Source organism: Panthera leo, chromosome B4 (assembly GCF_018350215.1).
Source record: "Panthera leo isolate Ple1 chromosome B4, P.leo_Ple1_pat1.1, whole genome shotgun sequence".
Taxonomy (NCBI): Eukaryota; Metazoa; Chordata; class Mammalia; order Carnivora; family Felidae; genus Panthera; species Panthera leo.
Window position 1 is genome coordinate 136,305,928 of NC_056685.1, and position 19,095 is coordinate 136,325,022.

The window sequence follows — 19,095 nt, forward strand, 5'->3', positions numbered from 1 at the left end:
TCCGTCACCGGCCGGTGGCTTTGGGGAGGCCCCTTCACCTCTCCGCCCACGGGGTCAGAGCAAGAATGGGACACGGCGAACGCGGAGCCAGGGCCACGGCGGGCGCTCGCGGATGACGCCAGAACCGTGGGCATCCGCCAGCAGGCCGGCAGCTGACGGTCTCGCCAAGGCCACCCCCTCTCCCCGTGGTGGGGTGACGTGGAAGCCCGAGCAGGGAGCCCCTCGCCCAAGCTCACGCCGGGTGTCGGGGGCACGACAGGAGCCGCGAGGCCACCCGGTGTGAGCCCTCCATCCCCCGTCACACGCTCGCCGGCTTCTGATGGTCTGTTTCGTGAACGCGCGTGCGATTACGGGAGCACCCCTCGGAGGCCACAGTATGGGAAGCGGGGGGCGGGGGGGGGGGGACACGAAAAGCCTCTGAGCTCCTGGGTGAAACGTCTCCCACTCAGCACAGCTCGGGGACCGCGAGCTCAGTCTCGTGTCTGGACTTTACGCACGGTCCCCGTGAGCTTTCTCACGAAAACTTGGTCGCCCGTACGAATGACATTGTCCAGTGGTTCCCAAACTGTGGTCCCTCAGGTACCCCGCCCCCTCCAGAGTTTTCCGATTAGCAGGCTCCCAGGGATTTATTTCGACAGACGCCCCAGGTACGGCTGCCGCCAGAGACCCGTATTTCAGAAAACCCCACCATCGGGGCCAGGTCTGTAGCTCTGTGTGGGCCCCCGCCTTTCCGCCCCGTTCCTCGGGGTTCTCCACCCATCACCTCGATATCACCAGCGGCCCGGCACAGGGGAAGGGCCCAGAGGGCCGGCTCGGCCGGTATCTGCCAAGCTGAGGCGCACGGGGCCGTGTTTTTGTCTCCTGCACGACAGATGGGGCAATTATTCAATCAATAAGCTGATTTAAGTGCCTCTTTATGAATTATTTAAGTCATCCATTATTGAAAAGGTCAGTACCTGCTAGCTATTTAACGATCATTCACTAGCTGGGTCGCATCTCCGGCAAGGAAGGACCAGTCGTTAACTGGGCACCTACTGGGTGCCAGACATTTAATTTAACCCTCGGAGGGAGCTGGCAGGGGGCTTTGGGACGATGATCGGGAAGGTGACTTGCTGGGGCTCAAAGCCGGGTCGGGTTTCCTGCAAAGCTCAGAGACTGTGGGAGGGACCTCGTAGGCTGGGCTCAGTGGGAGGATGTGCCCCACGTCCCACGTGACCACGGCTGCAGCCCATCCCCACATCAAACCTCCTGACTGGGGTGTCTGCCCTCTGCGTGGCTCCCGTCTCTTCCGCGGGCCTCCCTCACGCTGGGCTCTTGCTCCAAAATGTACAGCCCGCGGGGTACCTGGGTGGCTCCCTCGGTTAAAGCGTCCGACTCTTGGTTTTGGCTCGGATCACGATCTCGCGGTTTCGTGGGGTTAAGCCCTGCGACGGGCTCTGGGCCGGTGGCGTGGAGCCTGCTTGGGATTCTCTCCGCACCCCCCCCCCCCGCCCCTCCCCTCCCCTCCCCTCCTTGCACTGTCTCCGTCTCTCTCAAAATAAATAAATAGAGTTAAAAAAAAATACGTACAGCCCTCCTCACTCCTTCCCAGTCTGCCCTGCCCAAGGACGGTCGGTCATTCCCTACCTCCCGCTGGCCTGGGACTCACACAGTAGAGAGTAGAGAAAGTCAGGTTTGAACATACCCCTTGGGCGGTGTACCCGGCTCTCCTGGGGCAGCCAGGCTACTAGGCCAAGCCCCTGATATCCCGCTTCCCTTCCCGCCTCCCTTCCTTTCCCCTGGGCCACCCCCGAGCAGCCTGCCTGCATAACCTCAGCCGTCCCTGTGGGGCTCAGTGCACGTGAACCTAAGGAACCAACCCAGTAACAGGCTTACTTTCTAACTCCATGCCGAAAAAGCCTATCCCCCAACCTCCAAAAAGCCATTGGCTTCCTTTGCCTAGACCGAGCAAACTCGGCAAGCCATCCAATTTCCCCTCTTGCCGTGGCAGCCGGGGAGACTCACGACTCCGTTAAACGCTCAGTGGCGACCACTCCCGCGCCAGGCTCTGAGTGCCATCAGCTTGCGAGCTCGGCTCCCAAGCTCCGCGTCCACCTCTCGTTTTTGACCTTCTTGCCCAGGCACGTGCTCTCACGGGCACCTTCGAATCCTTCTCGGCAAGTAAGACAAGCAAACGATCAGGCGGTCGGTGAGCCAAACACAGCAAGCAGTAAGGACCCGCTCTTTTCCGAGCTTGTCAAGGGCCAGTGATCCGTGGCGGCCAGGGCCTTGATCGCAACCACTCACCAGGCAGACGAGCTCTGGAAGGTCATCAGTGGTGGGTGGTGAGCATCTCCCTGCAGCGTGGGCGCGGCCTGCGGGGCTTGCGGCAGCAGCCCCGGGGGAGGCTGGGGCTGCGGGGCCGGCTGCCCTGGCCGCGGGGGCCGGGCAGGATTGCCCCACCGCCGGGGGTCCTGTTTCATCCAGTGTCCGTGGATGCCCCACCGCGCCAGGTAAACCTTGCAAATGTCGTAGTTCATTGCCGAGTAATACAAAAGATCCAGGACCAGCAGCATGAACACGAAAAAGCCATAGATCCACACTCCCAGCAAGGCGGTGTAATTGCTGGGGGGAAACAGAGACAGACACTGAGAGCAAAGACAGCAACAGCCCCCATCGACAGAGTTAATCCGCGGGGCTCCTTCGGGGTCCCAAGCCCCTCCCTGGGGGCACGGTGTCCTGGCTCCCCTCCCCACACCCGCCCTCCACTTCCTGTCCTCCTAGATCCTTGGAAAACATTCCTCTGTGCCCTGTCCCTCCCCCACCCCCCCAGGACCCCGGGGGGGGGGGGGGGCGGGCAGGGATCCCAGGGAGTTGGGAAAGACCTTCATCCTCATGGGCGCTGCTCTTGGGCCTGCCGGCTGTCCCCTGGGGGTGCCCCCTGCTTGCCCGCCCCCGGGCCTTTGTGTGTGCTGTCCCCACCTCCCGGAATGTTCTCCTGCATGGATTACTGCCTCCTCCCTCCCTCGTCCCCCAGCAGCTCCTCCCTACCTTACTGGACCCAGGGCAAACGCAGGTCCTTACTTCCTGAGCCATATACCCCTGGCCTTCGGCGTCCCCCCATGGGCTGTGGGGGCTACGGCGGGGGCACCCCTCCCCGGGCAGCCCCTCCCCCTTCGGACTCTCCCTCTTGCCCTTCCTCAGGAGTCCAGAAAGCAGACGTGGGCTCAGCCTCCCTCCCTGCGCCCCACGCAGCACTCACAGCCCCTGCCGCCACTGCCCTCTCCCCCTCCCCCAGCACCGCCACAGGGTGCGCGGCTGGGGCTCTCAGGGTCCCCGGCCAAGGTCTCTCTTGCTCATTCACCCAGGACTTCCCCACTGAGGGCCGTCAGCCCCAGTTTTAGGCTGCCGGGGCTCACAGCTCCTTTGTGAAGCTTGGCTCCCCGCCACCCTGCCCGACTCCCCCTCGGCCTCTTGGACACTGCTTCCCCCAGGAAGCCTTCCAGACATGCTGCCCCTCCTACAGACCCCTCCTCTGACCCACAGTCCTGAGTGCCCGTCAAACCCGGCCCCCACCCCCCGGGACCGAGTCGTCTGGGTCTATCCTGAGTGTCCCCTGGGAGCCCAGGGAGGGCCGTTTCCTGGGCTGGGGCTGCTGTGCTCCAAACAGTGCTCGCCAGGGGCTGTGGCTGTTTAAAGAGACTGATTTATTAATCACTCAGAGACCGCCTCCATCTGGTCCCTGCTGCGGGCATCTGTTCAGGTGGGTGAGCGCTGGCGGGTGGCAGAGAGGAGGGGCACTGAAGAGAAGCAGAGCCAGTGTCCCGCCTCACTGCCCCCTCCCCCAGCTCCGGCCCAGACAGGGCCCCTGGGTGTCCTGGGTCCCCACGGCAGGTCCCTCTGGACCCTGACCGAGGCTGGAGAGCACAGGCCTGGAGCCAGGGCACCTGGTTCCGTCTTCAGGTTCCTCCCTGGCCCAGCTTTGCTGTGTGGCCTGGGAGAACCCCTGTGTGTCCCTGGGCCCTGGCAGAGACCGTCTCAATTCACCCCGCCCAGTCGTGGCCTCAGCAGCGAGACGGGGGCGATTGCCCTCTGACTCCTGGGCCCCGGGCCAGGGCTGTTCACTTTTGCTCACACATGCTCTTTGCCCGGAACGCCTTCCCTCCCCCTTGCTTAGCCAGTTTTTCCCCCTGAAGACTTGGCTTGCGTGCTTGGAGGTCCCTCAAGTGGGAGGTCTCTGGGTACCCAAGCACTCAGCACGGAGCAGGCCCCGGTAAGGGCTCAGGGCTTGGTATCTGCTTGGGGGGGAGGGGGGGACACACAAGTCCGTATCTCAGCCACCCTCCTTCCCTGGTGTGGCCCCACCTCCAGCCACCACCTCCACGAGGTCTGCAGCAGTCTCGGGGGCTTGTTCGTGCTAAGGTGTGAATGACTGACAGCCAGGCCCCACGCTGCCGCACTTCAGGCGGAAGCCAGCTTTGCCTGGATACATCTGGATGTGGAATTTCTGGGAGGGAACAGAGGCTGGCAGTCCCCGCCTGGCTCGCCGAAGCAGGAGTCCTGGGGTGGACGTCCACGTGGACAGAGGAGGAGGGCCTGGCTGCGGTCTCCGGCCCTCCTGCTTTCCCCAGCACCCTCTCTCCAGCCTCCCCGGAGCCCCCACCGCATCGCTGCGAACATCAGCTTTTTCCTTGGTGGTTCCCATGGCAGCGGCCTCCTCGGGGCTGAGGGAGGGGAGCGGGAAGTGGGAGGCAGGGCCAGCTGCTTACAGATGCTGCCCCTGCAGAGAGGGAGACCAGGATGCCAGCCCGGGGTTGGTGGCTGGACCGCAGCTGGGCCTGAGCCAGCAGCGAAACAAGAACAGTAATGAAAGCGGCAACCAGCGAACCTCGCTCTTCGCGCTTCTGCACGGCGGCCCGTTCGGCGCTCCCAGCCAACGCGGAAGGAAGCATCGTTGCTATCACCACCATCCCCGTGTTACAGATGGGAAACTGAGGCTCGGAAGGGTGAAGAGACTCATCTAAGATCTCACAGCCAGTGAGTGCAGAGCCGGGATTTGAACTCGGAAGTCTGGCCCCAGAGCGTACATTCTCAACCGTGGCGCCGTACCGTCCTGGACAGGTGCCCCCAGGTTCCCAGGGCAGAAAGGTCGCCTCGAGGCCTTGGTCTATGCCGCTCCTCTGCCTGGAACCCGCTCCCTACTTCCCGTGCGTCCATGTCTCAGCTCAGCCACCTCCTCCTCCAGGAAGCCTTCCTGGGTGTCCCCTGTCAGATCCAACGCCTCCCTGGGGCTCCCAAAGTCACTGGGTTTCCCAGAACACACCGTGTCGTCTTGGCTGTTTTGTGGGATCGTTGGCCCCTCGAGCTCAGAGCTCGAACGCACGTCGAACGCTTCGGTGAGCTGGTGACAAGGGAGACCTCGATATATAACTAGCTCCCTCACGAGACCTCACCTTCTCTCTGCACATTCACTAAGAGTTCATAGCGATACGGGCGATCACAGCATGCCGGTGCCCCGTGCTTCTCGCTCCCTGCAACAATCCGGTGAGTTAGGAGGTCCAGGTGAGGACATGAGGTCCAGAGAGGCAAAGTCACCGGCCGGCTGGGAAGGGGCTGCGTTGGGATTCAGACCCGGGTCCGTCTAACCTCGGCGTGTGCTGAATCTTGGGAAAACCCCAAGGTCACGTCCGGATGTCCGGGGGGGGGGGGATTTCCCACAGTGGCTGGGCTCACCCTGCCCCCCGCCCCGGAGCATCCTGCATCCCACCGTGTTGCTCTGTCCCAACCGGCATTTGGGGGGATGGGGAGTGGTGGCCTGATTCCCCCCCCCCGCCCCCCACCCCCCGCTCAGGGAAAGGACGGGCGCACCGACAGGAGACGCAACCTTCACGGACTTCCCTGCCAGGGAGCCCTCGCCAGACGCGGTGGGTGGCTGGAAAGCCCAGGCCACGGACAGCATCCCCAGGCGGCTCTCCTGCCTTTCGTTGCCTGCCTTCTTCATGGTTGGCCGGCTGGAAGCATTCCGGGTTGTTGTTGTTGTTGTTGAACGTAATTAAAAAAAAAAGCGATTTGGACATTAATTCCACCCAGATGCAGGGGTCTTTGTTGTGTGTATGCATGTGCTTTGCAAAGGGCAGGACATAAAGCAGAGGCTGTTTTGTGGGGCAAGATGCGAAGCCAGCCGGAGCCCCAGAGAGCAGGTTTTCAGTGTATCTGGGGATATTTACAGCCTCCAATTCTTTTGGTGTTTCCCAAACAACAAGCAAGAGCCTGGAGGGGTCTCACTGAGGACCTACTGGTTACAGGAGCAGGTACGTAGGCAGGAGGCCAGCTGTGGCCGGAAGGCAGCTCCCGCCAGCGCCCCAGAGGCGGTCCCCGCTGAGGACCCGCCGAGGCCAGCGGGTCAGAAAGGTACACGGGCCGCAGGGCCCCCAGCCGACCTCACCTAAGCTACCTGAGCCCCGAACCCACTCACGAGGCGGCCCGTGGGTCCGTGTGACGAGCTGGTAACCCCGGTGACTGCATTCTGGGCCCGAGAGGTCAGGCCCGCGTGGATTCAAAGCCCAGCCGTGCGCGTTTCTCCCTCCGTGATCTCGGGCCACGGCCTTACTCTCCTCATCTGTCAAGTGGAGACAACGGTACCCCTGCTCGAGTGGCGGTGTTGTTTACGAGGCTTCGTGCGATCACACGGGGCCTAGAGGGGAAAGGACCCAGCGGCCGCTGGCTCCTATGATGAAGGCACACAGGAACGCTCAATGGACCTAGGCCCAGAGAGGCCAAGCGACGTGCCCGGGGTCACACAGCGGGATGGAGCCTGTCGGGCCAACGAAGCCGAGTCCACTACTATCAAAATGCTCACTGTCCCTCCCGCCCCGCTGGCAACGGGCTTGGCCACACGAGGACAGGCAAGAGGAGTCCCGGATAGGCCTCTGATTCCTGAGCCGCGGGGACTTACGGGGTGCCCGCTCCCTCAGCATAACTGAGCCTGGAGGACAGGCGCACCTGTCCCCAGCCCTGCTCCGTCCCTGGTGCGCCGGGTGACTCTGGGCGAGTTTTCGCCCTCTCTGGGCCTCAGCCCTGGCGTCAGGGGGCCGGCTGGTGGGGCCTTCTTCACAGAAAACACCCCCACGTGGATCAAAGGAGCTACGGTGAGGCCCCTCACATCACAGTAAGTGCTCAAAAGTGTTCCCCTCCCCCTGGCTCAGCAGAGTGTATTCTGACGAAGGAAACATCGTGATTCTAGAACCTCTCCGGTCGTTACAAGGCTGCCAGTGCGTCTGCAGGCTCCATGCCGAACAGGGCTTGAGGGGGTCGAACAGCCGACAAGAACATCTAGAAGCTTCTGACAGCCCTCGGGGGCTGCGTTCCGTAGCTGGAAGCGTCTGGACGGTGACGCAAGGCCTGCGGGACGGGGCCCAGGGCCCCGGGGAGCCCAGGTCCTCAGGCACCGGGGAAAGGAAAGCTTCTGGGGGAGAGAGGTTTCACGTGCGGCCAAGTGGGGAGCCAGAATTCATCCACTCCATCCTTGGAGGCCTTAGAGGACCCCTGTGCCTTCCGAGGGTCCCTCTCCCAGGCTCCCTCTCTTGCAGCCCACCTGCCTGGTGAAGGAACACCCGCTCACTGCACAAGACTCTGCCCCAGGCCACCTCTGTCCCCAGACAGAGCTGACCGCCGAACCGATCCTGAGCGCCCCGCCCCACCCCGGGCCCCGGGCGGACACCCCAAGGCAGGCCCGGGGCCCCGAGCCTGAGCCACCGGCCCCGGGAAGGCATGCGGCATGCATCTCCTGAACGCCAAGGGCCCCTGCCCACGTGGCAGGAAGTGGCACCTTGCCGTGGCCGTGGGCTTGGCGAGGCTGCTTCCCTCGCTCTGCCTGCCTTTCTGCCAGGCAGCCAGAACCAAAACAAACCATTCTGTTCCTCCAGAAAAACACAAATAAATAAGTCATCAGAAGTGCTCTCCTTTTCCCTGTCACCGGCCCTGCCTCCTCGCTGATTCATCAGCGGGGTGGGTGGGGTGGGCGGGTGCCAGGCAGGCATGGCTGCTAATGGACCCCGTGCATCTTCAGAAAGCCCCACTGGGGGTCACGGCTGCCCTGGTCCCCCTGGACGGGCCGCGGTGGGTGCTCACGGGTCCGGGAGGTTGGCACATCCAGCCTCTTGGCTGAGATCTGGTGCATTCCCCAGCATCAGACAAGTCCTGGCTTTCCAGGGACCAGTGACCCTAACAAGGGCCCCGGGCGTCCCTCAGGCCTCGACAGGGGCCAGACCTGGTGACCTCACCAGCCTGGGCCCAGCCCCTTCTTTCTTCCTCTCAGAGTAGCTGTGAAGGCAGCCACTGTTAACAAAATAACACAGGCGTCTTGCCCAAAGGGATCAGGGCCCCAGAGGGCAGGACGGTCCCCGAGGTGGCTACCACCTGGCTCTCCTTCACGTCCCTCCGGGCTGTCCCCTCTCTGCCGCAGGCTCCCCCTGGATGCAAGGCCCCGGTCTAGCCCCCTGAGCCCCAGTCCCTGAGCTTGGGCGACTGCCTGGGGGCCTCTGAGCTGAGCTCTGGATTAATGATCTCTAGATGATGCTGGTCTCTCTCCTCAGCAGGGCCCCGGTCTTGCCCAGGCCACCATTCTGGCTTCTGTGGTGTCCTGTCTTTGTCCCAAGCACCATCCATAAGAACAGACCCAGCTAGAGCCCTCGGGGCACCTCACGGCCCTCAGGAGAAAGCCCACAGCCCCTCCACCCTTACCCTCCCCCTGTGCCCCACCGCGCCCGCCCCCGCCTCTCCCCACGGCTCCCCTTGGCTCTTGATTCCATCGCTGACCGGCTGCCCGGAGCAGGCAAGTTACACGGCCTCTCCGTGCCCACCTTCCCCGCGTGCGACGTGGGCTAAGGATGGGCCGTGGGGTGCCTTCGGCGACATGCCGTGCCCCGTGGCACACGCTCCATAAATGCTTTCTGGGGTTAAAGGGTAAGAACTAAGCTAGGCTTCTTCAATAGTTCCAGCCCTGCCCAGGGGAACGGCTTTATTTCAGGGCCCAACTCTTTATCACCGCAAGCAGGCCCCGCGGTGCTGAAATGATGGGGTATTCTGCGTGAGATCCTGTGGAAGGGTGCAGATTATAGAAACCTGTGGGCTTCAAAACGAGGATTCCAGACACCAGTCGCCAGAGCCTCGGAGAAGCCTGCTCGCCTTGCCAAGCCTCTGTCTCCCGTCTGGCTTTCGGCCGACAACGACAGCCCTCGGGGGTCCTAACCCCAGTGCTGGTACCGCCCTCCTCCCTCGGGGAGTCAGTCTTTGGTCTTATAAAAGACTTGGGTCAGATCCCAGGCTCGATTCCAGCCCTTGTGATGGACAGGACTTGCTAAACGACTTCACACACAGAATTATTCTAAGGCCTGAGCAGATGGCAAGATATTCAGGGGAAGCACCCATGCATTTGAGGAAGGAAGGGCTGGGGAGTCGGCCTTGGCGGAAGGAGGGAGATTTGGATGATAGTCAAGAAGTCTGCATCTCCCGCCTGACCAAAGGGAAGAGATTTCCCCGGAGTGATCACGGCACAGCGGCAAAGCATTCAAGTCCCAGCGCTGGACAGAGAGATTGGGGCTCGGACCGCCCCTCCACCCCTCTGCTGTGGTTCCACAGTCACTCAACAAACCCTCCTTCCTTCCAAGTGGACTTTTCCTTACCATGAAAAAATACAGCCAGCCTCAGGCTCCTTGGGAAAATATTAGAAGCATCCCAATTAATATCAGGGACAAGAGAAGAATGCCTGATCGCTCTAAAGACGGGTTTAGAGGTGCTAGCCAATGTGATTGGACAAGAAAAAGAATGGAGGCACAAAAACTGGAAAGCAGATAAAATTGCCACTGTTTGCAAATAGCATAATTGGAAATGTAATAGAATCAACCGAAAAGGTGTTACAAAGAGAATTTCAGTAAGGTAGCTGAGCATAAAATTCGTATATTTTTATGTATTTATTTTGAGAGAGGGTGAGCATGGGTGGGGGAGGGGCAGAGGGAGAGAGAGAATCTGAAGCAGGCTCCACACCCAGGGAGGAGCTCAACGTGGGGCTCGATCTCATGACGGTGAGATCATGACCTGAGCCAAAATCAAGAGCTGGACGCTCAACCGACTGAGCCACCCGGGCGCCCCTACAATTCTTATATAGAAGCCATTAGGTTTTGTCATCGAAACAAGAGTGAGTTGGAAGATGCAATGAAAGAAAAGATCCAGCATAAAAAGAAGTAAGGAGGAATGAATGCAAAAGATATGCAATACGATATCCATGAAGATAATTCCAAAACGCTACGGAAGAAAATTTGAACTGGGAAGACATACAGAGCTTCCTCAACTGATGACGCGGTTATGTCCCAAGAAGCCGGCTGTAAGCCGAAAATATCGTAAGGACACACTGCACATCGCAGCTTCGCCCAGCTGCCCTCAAACGGCTCAGAACACTCCCGTTAGCCTGCAGCTGGGCAATCATCTGCCGCGAAGCCTTGGGTGATAATCAAGTGTGGACCACGTCACGTAGTTTAGCGAATGCTGTTCTGAAAGTGAAAAAAGCAGAACGATGATTGACATAGGCCAGATTGCTGGTTAAGTGTGTTGGAGGTCGAGCCCCATGGTTGCCTGGCCGACCGGAAGTGGTAAGGCTGTCACTATCCAGGCTTACCAACGAGGCTTGTACGATATGTTGCTGGCCCAGGACGGGATCCGAATTCAAAGTACGCGTCCTACCGAACGCACACAGCTTGCTCACCCTAGTGAAGCTGAAAAATCCTAAGTTGAATCAGCTTAAGTCAGGGACTGTCTGTACTCTGTTCTTGGATTCAATGTCATGGAAAGTCCATTCTCTTTGGATTAACCCATGCATTCAACACGATCTCAGGAAAAAATGCTACCTGGATTCTCGAAGCGGGGAGCAAGACGACACGACATACTTCCAAAGTTCATGTGAAAAAAAGAGCTGGGGGAATAGTCTAAGAAGGCATTGAAACGTATCAAAAGCCACAGTGGTTAACAAAGTGAGATGCCAGTGTATGGATAGACCAGTGAAAGCCATGAGAATGTGTCACCGTCTAGATACTCAAATGTATATATTTTAGTATGGAACTTTGGCGTTTACATCAGTGGGGGGAAGATGGGCAATTCAGTGAATGGTGTGGGGACAGCTGGCTGCCTATCTGGAAAGAAAAAATAAAAGTTGGATTCCTACCTCAAAACTTACATCCCAATAAATTCCTAACAGATCAAAGATTTGAAAGTAAAAAAAAAAAAAAAATTAAAACATAAAAAAAAGTACAAGAAAACATGAGGGGATTTTTATGAGCTCCGAATCAGGAAAGACTTTCTCGGTCTGAGACAACACCCAGAAGAAGACACAAAAGAAAAGAAAGGGATCCGATGCGATTCTATAACAGCTAAAGATTAAGCGTGAGGTTAAAGCATCACACATTCAAAGGCACACTGAGAAAATATTTGCAACACATCACGTTCCCTTCATATATAAAGAGTGCCCGTAAATCACTAAGAAAGAACAGCCAGAAAAGTCAATGGGGACGGGGCAGAGGACATAAACAGCTGGCTCGCAGTAAAAGCACAGACGGCTTTCAAACACGTGGAAAGATGCTTCGCTTCTTCCGCTCGTGGTAAGAGAAATGCATGTTGTTTCGATCCCACACGCCTTTACCTCGCACACTCCCACTGCCTTTCTGCCGGGCATCTCTCTCTTTCTTTATTTACGCTCTCGGTCCCTTCCGTCTGGGCCTCGGTCTCTTGTGTTTAAATCGCCTTAAGGAAAGGGGCTGCGTGGGATGAATCTCTGGGTCAGAACTGTCAATCGATATTTGTCGTGCAAATAAATAAATAAGGAAGGAAGGAACGAACGAACGCGGATTCCAGGCCCAAGCACCTTCCACGCCTCAAAGCCTTCCACATCCTTGACATCGTCTAACTTCTGCAGCAGCCCTGGGAGCTGGGGGAGGTGGGCAGGGAGGTAGCCGTCGGTCTGATGTGCCCATTTCCCAGAAGGGAAGGCTAAAGTCAGGCCAGAACGCCCGTCACCCGAAGGCTTTCCCGGACTCCTCCCAGGCCCACCCATCCTGTCCGGTGAGCTGCCAGCCGCCCCAGGGGACGGAGTGTTGGGGCGGGGCCGCGGCCCCAGCGCGGTACTCACTTGTGCGTGTAGCCCTCGGACCCCGCCGTGAGGTTCGCCTGCATCACCGCCTGAAACTCTGTCTCGTTGCAGCAGTATTTGAAAACCGTGTTGTTATGGTGACAGCAGAGAATGAAGGTTTTGTTGTCCGAGAGCCGGGGGCAGTGGAAGCCGAAGTGATAGCGGCCTTTGTGGTCCGTGTATGGCTCACAGACTCGGAAGTGTGCGGACAAGACTGGAAAACAGAGTCACCGGCTCAGCGGGGTGCTTCCCCGAGCCCGGCTGCCCTGGCAGTCTGCCAGCTCAGCCTGGTTCGCGGTGTCGCCAGCCCCTTCCCTCCCCAGAAGGGCTCTGGGGTCCAGCGTGAGCCTCACTTCTGCCAGGAAGCTGGCTCTGGGCTGCTGTCTCGGCCCGGGCCCCCCTTGCTGTCAGCCCTGCTTACACCGTGTCCCCCAGACTGGGGGCCCCTTGCGGGCAGGGCTACATCTTAAGCCTCCGGGGCTCTGCACACGGCAAGGACACGACATTCGCCGAGCGCCTGCTCTGCACGTCACGCGCTGTATCTCGTTGAGCCCGCCTGGCCTTCCCACTTTACAGATGGAAAAACTGAGGCTCAGCGGCCTCCAGTGGTCTGCCTGAGCTGGTAAGGGGTGGTAGAGGGAATCCAGCTCAGGCCTGCCTGGGTCTGAAGTCCAGCCCTCTCCACTCCCCCGTCGCTGGCTTTAAGAACCTCTCCGACCCCGTGGGCTGGTGGCGGGCCTGTCGACAAGCCCAGGAAGCCTGGGTGCAGGAACCAGGCTGCCCTCTCGGAGGAAGCGACGCCTCCTCTGTGCCAGGGTTGTTACTGAACCAGTGCCCGAGACCCGGAGGTCCCCAAGAGCCTGGCTTGGCCGCCCCCCTCTCACGGTCACAGGGCCGTCCCAGCTTCTGGACCCCCCGTCCCCCAGCTCAAGGAGAGGGGCCCCTATTCAGCCACAGAGGCTGCTGCAGGCCCCGGCCGGTATTTACCAGTCGTGGCGACGGTGATAAATAGGACCGAAAGCCTAAGCAGATATAACAATGGAAAAAAACCTGGAGCCTGCTGTCTCCGGCTTAATTAGTATCTTCATAAAAGGGATCGCTGTATCTAATTTGTATCGCTGGAAAGGGGCTTCTTTGGCTGAGGACGTTTCTCCAACCACAAAGCCTCTGGTTTTGCAAAAGCTCCTCAGCCATTTCAAAGCTCTGTGTCTGCTTAGAGGTAATCAGACTGCGGCCCACACAGCTCCCTGGGCACGCCCGGGGCTGCCGGAGGGGAGTCCCAGCTGGGCTGGGGGGCCAGTGGGCGGACGGGCCTCTGTGAGCTGGGGTGCCGGGGCCGGCTCGGGTGGCCTCGTGAGATCCTGTGCCCGGAGTACAGCACCCTCTTTCGTGGGGCTGGCATGGTCACGGTGGGGAGGTGGGCCCCCGTCTCAGGAGTCAGGGGAGCCCCCCCAGGCCCCCTGCTCGGCCTCGACCTTGGGAAACGGAAGCCCCTCCTGCGGGGAGACAGGGGTCACTAAGGCTGCCCCGTCCTTGGTGGGGCAGACACCGTTTCGTTTAATCTCCTGGACTCCCATTGCACAGAGTAGAAGACTGAGGCTCAGAGCGGTGATCTCCAAGTGTTGGGCCCTGACCTGCTGCGTCTACATCCCCTGGGGATGTGTCACAAAGGCAGCTCCTCAGGCCCCTCAGCGGACCTTCTGAATGAGAAGCGCTGGGGTGAGGCCAGGCCCTGCAGGGGGGCTGATGGGCGCGGGTCCAGGACCCACTGGCCCAGAGGAAGGACGCCCTAACGGCTGGATGTGAGGGCGAGAGGCGGGAAGTGTCCCCGTCCAGACAGGCGAGGAAGCTCAGGGAGGGAAGGGACGGAGCGGGGCAGGGCGGGGCGGGAGGTGGGGGGGGGGGGGGTGTCTTTGAGCTGGGTTTCAGGGGAGCCCGCTGTGCAGAGATGGGGTGGGGAGGGAGGCTGAGTAAGGCAGGGCGCGGGGCATCCCCCAGGGTCCCCCTGGCCACCGGCCACCACAGATGGTCAGAGTCACCTGTTTTGCCGTTTGGCAAAGACGGGGAGGCCACCCCTGCTTCCCAAGGGAGAGAGTTCGAGAGCCGACGGAGCCCAGGGCTAGGGGCCGGGACAGCTGGGTCTGAATCTTGGAGCACACAGGGTTACCCACGCCATCACGGCCTCTCCGTGCCTCCTTCCCCTCATAGAGGGGAGACCACCGGGGTCCCGGACATAGAGGGGAGACCACCGGGGTCCCGGACATAGAGGGGAGACCACCGGGGTCCCGGACATAGAGGGGAGACCACCGGGGTCCCGGATGGCTGGGGGCTCTGAGGAGGGTTTTTCGTTTTTGTTTTGAAAGTTTATGTCTTTATTTTGAAAGAGAAAGTGCGAGTGGGCGGGGGGAGGCGGGGGACAGAGAGAGAGAGGGAGAGGGAGAATCCCAAGCAGGCTCCACACAGTCAGGGCAGAGCCCAAAGTGGGGCCCGAACTCACGGACCGTGAGATCATGACCTGAGCTGACGGAGGCACCCGGGTGTCCCCGAGGAGGGTTCTGTAAACAGCGGAGCATCGGCTCTGCTTCGAGCAGGGAGGTGAGTGGATAACATGCGGCTGTGCCTCCCGGCTTCTGGGTTCAGCGCGGTCCCAGGCTGTGCCTGGGGCCCGAGGACAGAGGGACACTCTGTTAGGAGGCCGGTGGGTCCTGAGGCACCAGGAGAACCAGCCCAGGTGGGGAGGGGACACCAAGGAGAGAGCGAGGACCACAGCGAGTCCCCGTCTTGGGGACCAGTCTGGGCCAACACGGCCATCATCTAACAGCAGTGTGACTGTGTCGCCTCGGGCAGCTCACTGTCCTTCTTTGAGCCTCAGTTTCCTCATCTGTAAAATGGGGGGGGGAGGAATCTTCCTCCTGTCTCCCGGGTGGCAGGGAGGACCCGATGAGCTAATGCACCGAAAAGGAGTCAGGGACGAGCTTGGTCCCCAGGGCCTTGGCCTGGCTTTGGCTCTGCTGTCCTGGGAGCCCTCATCCCCCAGGGCCCTTCGCGGCCTCCTTCTGAACCAGGCCCTCAACGAAGGGTCAAGGGCAGGAAGCTGGTGTGAACAGTTCTGCCAGAGCACCAGGCGTGCGGAGCCCCTGGGCACGAACGGACGAACGAGAGAGACAGAGAGACAGACGGAGACAGAATCAGAGATGGAGGGAGACACAGAGAGACAGAGGGGGAGACAGAGAGAGAGAGACAGACAGACGGACGGACGGAGACAGAGGGGGAGGACCGAGCTGGCGCCTTGCTCCGATCAGGGCTTAGCCCGCCAGCGGGCCAGCTCTGGTTTGGGGCAGCTGGAGGGCTTGCTTTACGCCCATCTTTGCCAACAGGGGTGCGAGAGCCCATCTGCCCCGTCGGGGGACGCCTGGGAGGCGGGTCAGGACCCCGGCCCCTGCACTAGCCGTCACCTCCCGTTAGCCAGTCCGGCGCTCAGCCTCAGTTTCCGCATCCGTGCAACGGGATGACCGCGACGTTTCAGACCTGGCTTTCGGGGGGTAGGTAGGAAGTCGCGGGGAGACCACTCCCGGGGCTGGCAGCCGCCATTAACCCCACCACGCCCAGGAGGGCCCTCAGCCCGGCTCCCGTGGCAGGCACGTGGGGCGCAGCACACGGGAGGCTCCCCCTGCCGGGCACCGAACCCTAGCTGCCCTCACCAGGGGGGGGACGCCGGGGGCCGAGGGGTGCCTCCCCGCCAGCACCCGGACCCCGGCCCCGGCCAGCACGGACCCCGGGAAGGGACCGCCTGCGCCCCCGCCCCCCTCCCCGCCGGCCACCCACGGAGGTCCTACCTGCAGAAATCAGCAACGAGAGGACAGCGAGCACGTTCAAGGACTGCTGGCCACAACTGGTCATCATTCGGCTTGCATCGGTCCGTCGAGAGCCGCCTGGGTAACGAGATCCGGGAGAGGCCGGGTGTGGGCCGCCTCGCCTGCGGGTGCAGGCACTGGCCGGCGGGGGGGACACGGGCGGGGACGCGTGTGCGCTGGGAGCCAGGGCCGGGCCGGGGCTGATGGAGACCATACCATCCAAGTTCCTTTCTGGAATGAATGACCCCCCCCCCCCACCCCCCAGGCCACCGTCACCTCCGCTTCTTTGCACGGCAAAATGAGACTTGATCCAAGGCGGACGGATGGCTCAGGTGCGGAAGGGACTGCGGCCGGTGGGCCGACGCCCGGAGCGCAGGGGGGCGAGAATGGCCGTGTAGCGCGGGCCGGGGGCGGTCGGCAAGGGCCGGGGCACCTCCGGGGACCCGCGGGACCCGGGTCTCCCCGCTGGGCCGCTGGCAGTGCCTCCCATCAGCCCCTCCGCCAGTCAGCCCGGAGCCCGGCACCTTGCAGGCATCGGGGGGCACAGCAGTGGAGGAAACAGACGCCAAGTGGAACCGAGGGGACTCTGGCCGCGCCCGGCGTGCCTTCCAGCGACGGAGCGCAGACAAGCAGATGAATATTTAAAACGCTGCGAGGCTCCCGGGGACGCGCCCTGAGGAGCTGATGGCCGGGACGCACACAGACACTGGCACACTCACGTTCACGGCGGCCACGGGGCACGACGGTAACGGGCGGAACAGCCCTGGTGTCTGCGGGTGGGTAGGTGGGGAAACAGAAGGCGGCCTATTCACGCGGCGGGAGAGGATCCGGCCTCCCACAGGACGGGGATGCTGACCCGGTGCCACAGCACGGATCAACCCCGGGGGACGTCGCGCTCGGTGAAATGAACCTGACACCAAAGGACAAACCCCGTGGGATTCCACTCACATGAGGTCCCCGGGCTCGTCACAGAGACAGCGAGCAGGACGGTGGGCGCCAGGGGCTGGGGGTCGGGGGAGCAGGCAGTTCGTGTGCAATGGGGGCAGGGTTTCAGTCTGGGAGGCTGGAAAGGGTCTTGGATATGGGGGGGGGGGGGTGACCGCGAAAGGGCTCGATGCCACTGAACGGTGTGCTAAAAATCATTAAAACGTGACGTTTATGTTATGAGTATTTTACCGCAAGAAACGAAGCTACGAGGGGGAATAAAGCCAGGGGTTGGAGGAGGGATGCAGAGTGGTGCGGGGGGCGCAGGCAGGGTGGTCGGGGAGGGCCTCGGGCGGAGGCGACGGCCGGCAGACCCGAGGGAGGCAGGACCGAGCAGCGTGGCTGTGGCCGTTTGGAGGAACCGTGCTGCAGACTAAGGAGAAGCAAGTGCAAAGGCCCTGGGGTGCGAGCAGCCCGGAGGCCAATGGGAGACCGTGTGGGGGCGGGGGGTGCGGGTAGCAGGAGGCCACCTGAGGCAGGGCCTTGGCCCTCGGTGGCCACGTCACATCAGGGTGTTGAACCTTGCCAACACCACCCCCTCCCTGCAGGCGTGTGGGAGTGGAGGCTGCGGGAAAGGAGAAACTCTGGGTCAACGGCGCGGCTGAACCTGAGTCCCAGGGGGCTGTAAGCCGCGTGTGGCTGTGGGGAGGTGTAGGGACTCGGGATGGGGATCAATCTGCTGAGCACCTCACAGGCGCCACGTTCTGGTTCTGCACACCGCACTCTTCCCTCGTGGCACCCCGTTGTGGCATCCGTGTCCACCCAGACCCTTAGGCTGCAGTCCTAAGAGCCCCGCACCTCAGAACGGACGCTCATTTAGAATAGAATTCTTGCAGACGTAGCTAAGGTGAGGCCACCCTGGACCCCCATCCAGCATGACTGGTGACCTTCTAAGAAGGGGAAATTTGGACAGAGACATGCCCAGAAGGGAGGCCATGCGAAGTCGCAGGCAGAGGCCGGGGTGCTGCATCCACAAGCCAATGAACCCCAGAGATGGCCGGCAAACCTCCAGAAGCTTGGGGAGAGCCTCGCGGATGCTCCCTGGGGCCGCCCGGAAGGATCCAGCTCTGCCCACCCCTTGATGTCTGGCCTCCAGGTTGTGAGGGCACACGCTTCCGTCGTGCGAGCGCTCGGTGTGTGGGGCTTGTTCCGGTGGCCCCAGGACCCTGCCACGGACCCTCCCGTGGGAATCGCCCCGGGAGGGGCTGGGATCCGCACTGAGGTGTGAGGGGCGCTCACCTGGGAGCCGTACCCAAAGTGAGGATGGACAAGGCCTGGCCAGCCCCCTCCCCGCCCCGCGGAGACCCCGCGCGCCCTCCCGGCCAGGCTGTACCCCCAGGTTTTTGGGGGCCCTCGCGCCCTCCATCCTGGTTCTGCTGTCCGTGCCATCCTGTCTCCGCATTTGGTGGAGCCCTCCACCTCCCGGGGGAAGGTCTGCGAGCAGGGCACACGCCGTAGAGATTCGCTGCCAGAAAACACAGTTCTGGAAGAGGGGACCGGGAAGGGCAGGGTGCAGTCCACAGGAATGGCCCTCCGACCCGCACCCCTCCCCACCCCAGACTGTCCTGGGGCACCTGCTCTGGGCCCGCGCCCGGGGCAACCACAGCTGGTTTGTCCTCGCCCCTCGGAGCTCACCACCCCATCAGGGAGGGCACAGGGGCACCAGCTGGGGTCCGAGGAGGCCCTGAGTCCCACTGACTGGTGGCAGGCAGAGCGGGAAGCCGCCCTGGGAAACCCAGAGGCTGGACACCTGGCAGGGAGGAGACAGGACCGGACTCCAGGCCAAACGCGGGGAGCAGACGGCTGGGCCCGGCCGGCCACTCGGGCCTCCCTCTCACCCGGAGCGCGGGCAGCGGGGTGGACCGAGGCTGCCGGGTGTTGTTCTTCTAGAACGTGAGCCAGTGGGGGATGGCGTGAGTGCAAGACAGAGCTGAAACACCTTCATGGGGTGGTGACTCAGGCTGACGTGGCGTCAGCCCCTGGGGAAGGGCCCCCCCCACCTCTCCTGCGGGCCTCTCTGCGCCCACCGGAGCCCCACGGGCTGTAAGCTGCTTAATTGCTCTGAGCCTGGGCCTCCTCCCCGCCTCCCTCAGGGCCCTCCTG

General features: G+C 61.7%; 1 protein-coding gene across 2 annotated transcripts in view; it reads right to left on the reverse strand.

Annotated features, from left to right (window-relative positions):
• Positions 1–19,095, reverse strand: part of SHISAL1 (shisa like 1) — a 69,433-nt gene that overhangs the window by 27,295 nt on the left and 23,043 nt on the right. For both annotated transcript variants that reach the window (XM_042948080.1, XM_042948079.1), the window contains exons 2-4: positions 15,991–16,086; positions 12,155–12,368; positions 2,287–2,604 (exon numbers count right to left, since the gene is read on the reverse strand). In XM_042948080.1, the coding sequence (XP_042804014.1) occupies positions 2,287–2,604; positions 12,155–12,368; positions 15,991–16,086 (628 nt within the window). The remainder of the gene's footprint in view (positions 1–2,286; positions 2,605–12,154; positions 12,369–15,990; positions 16,087–19,095) is intronic.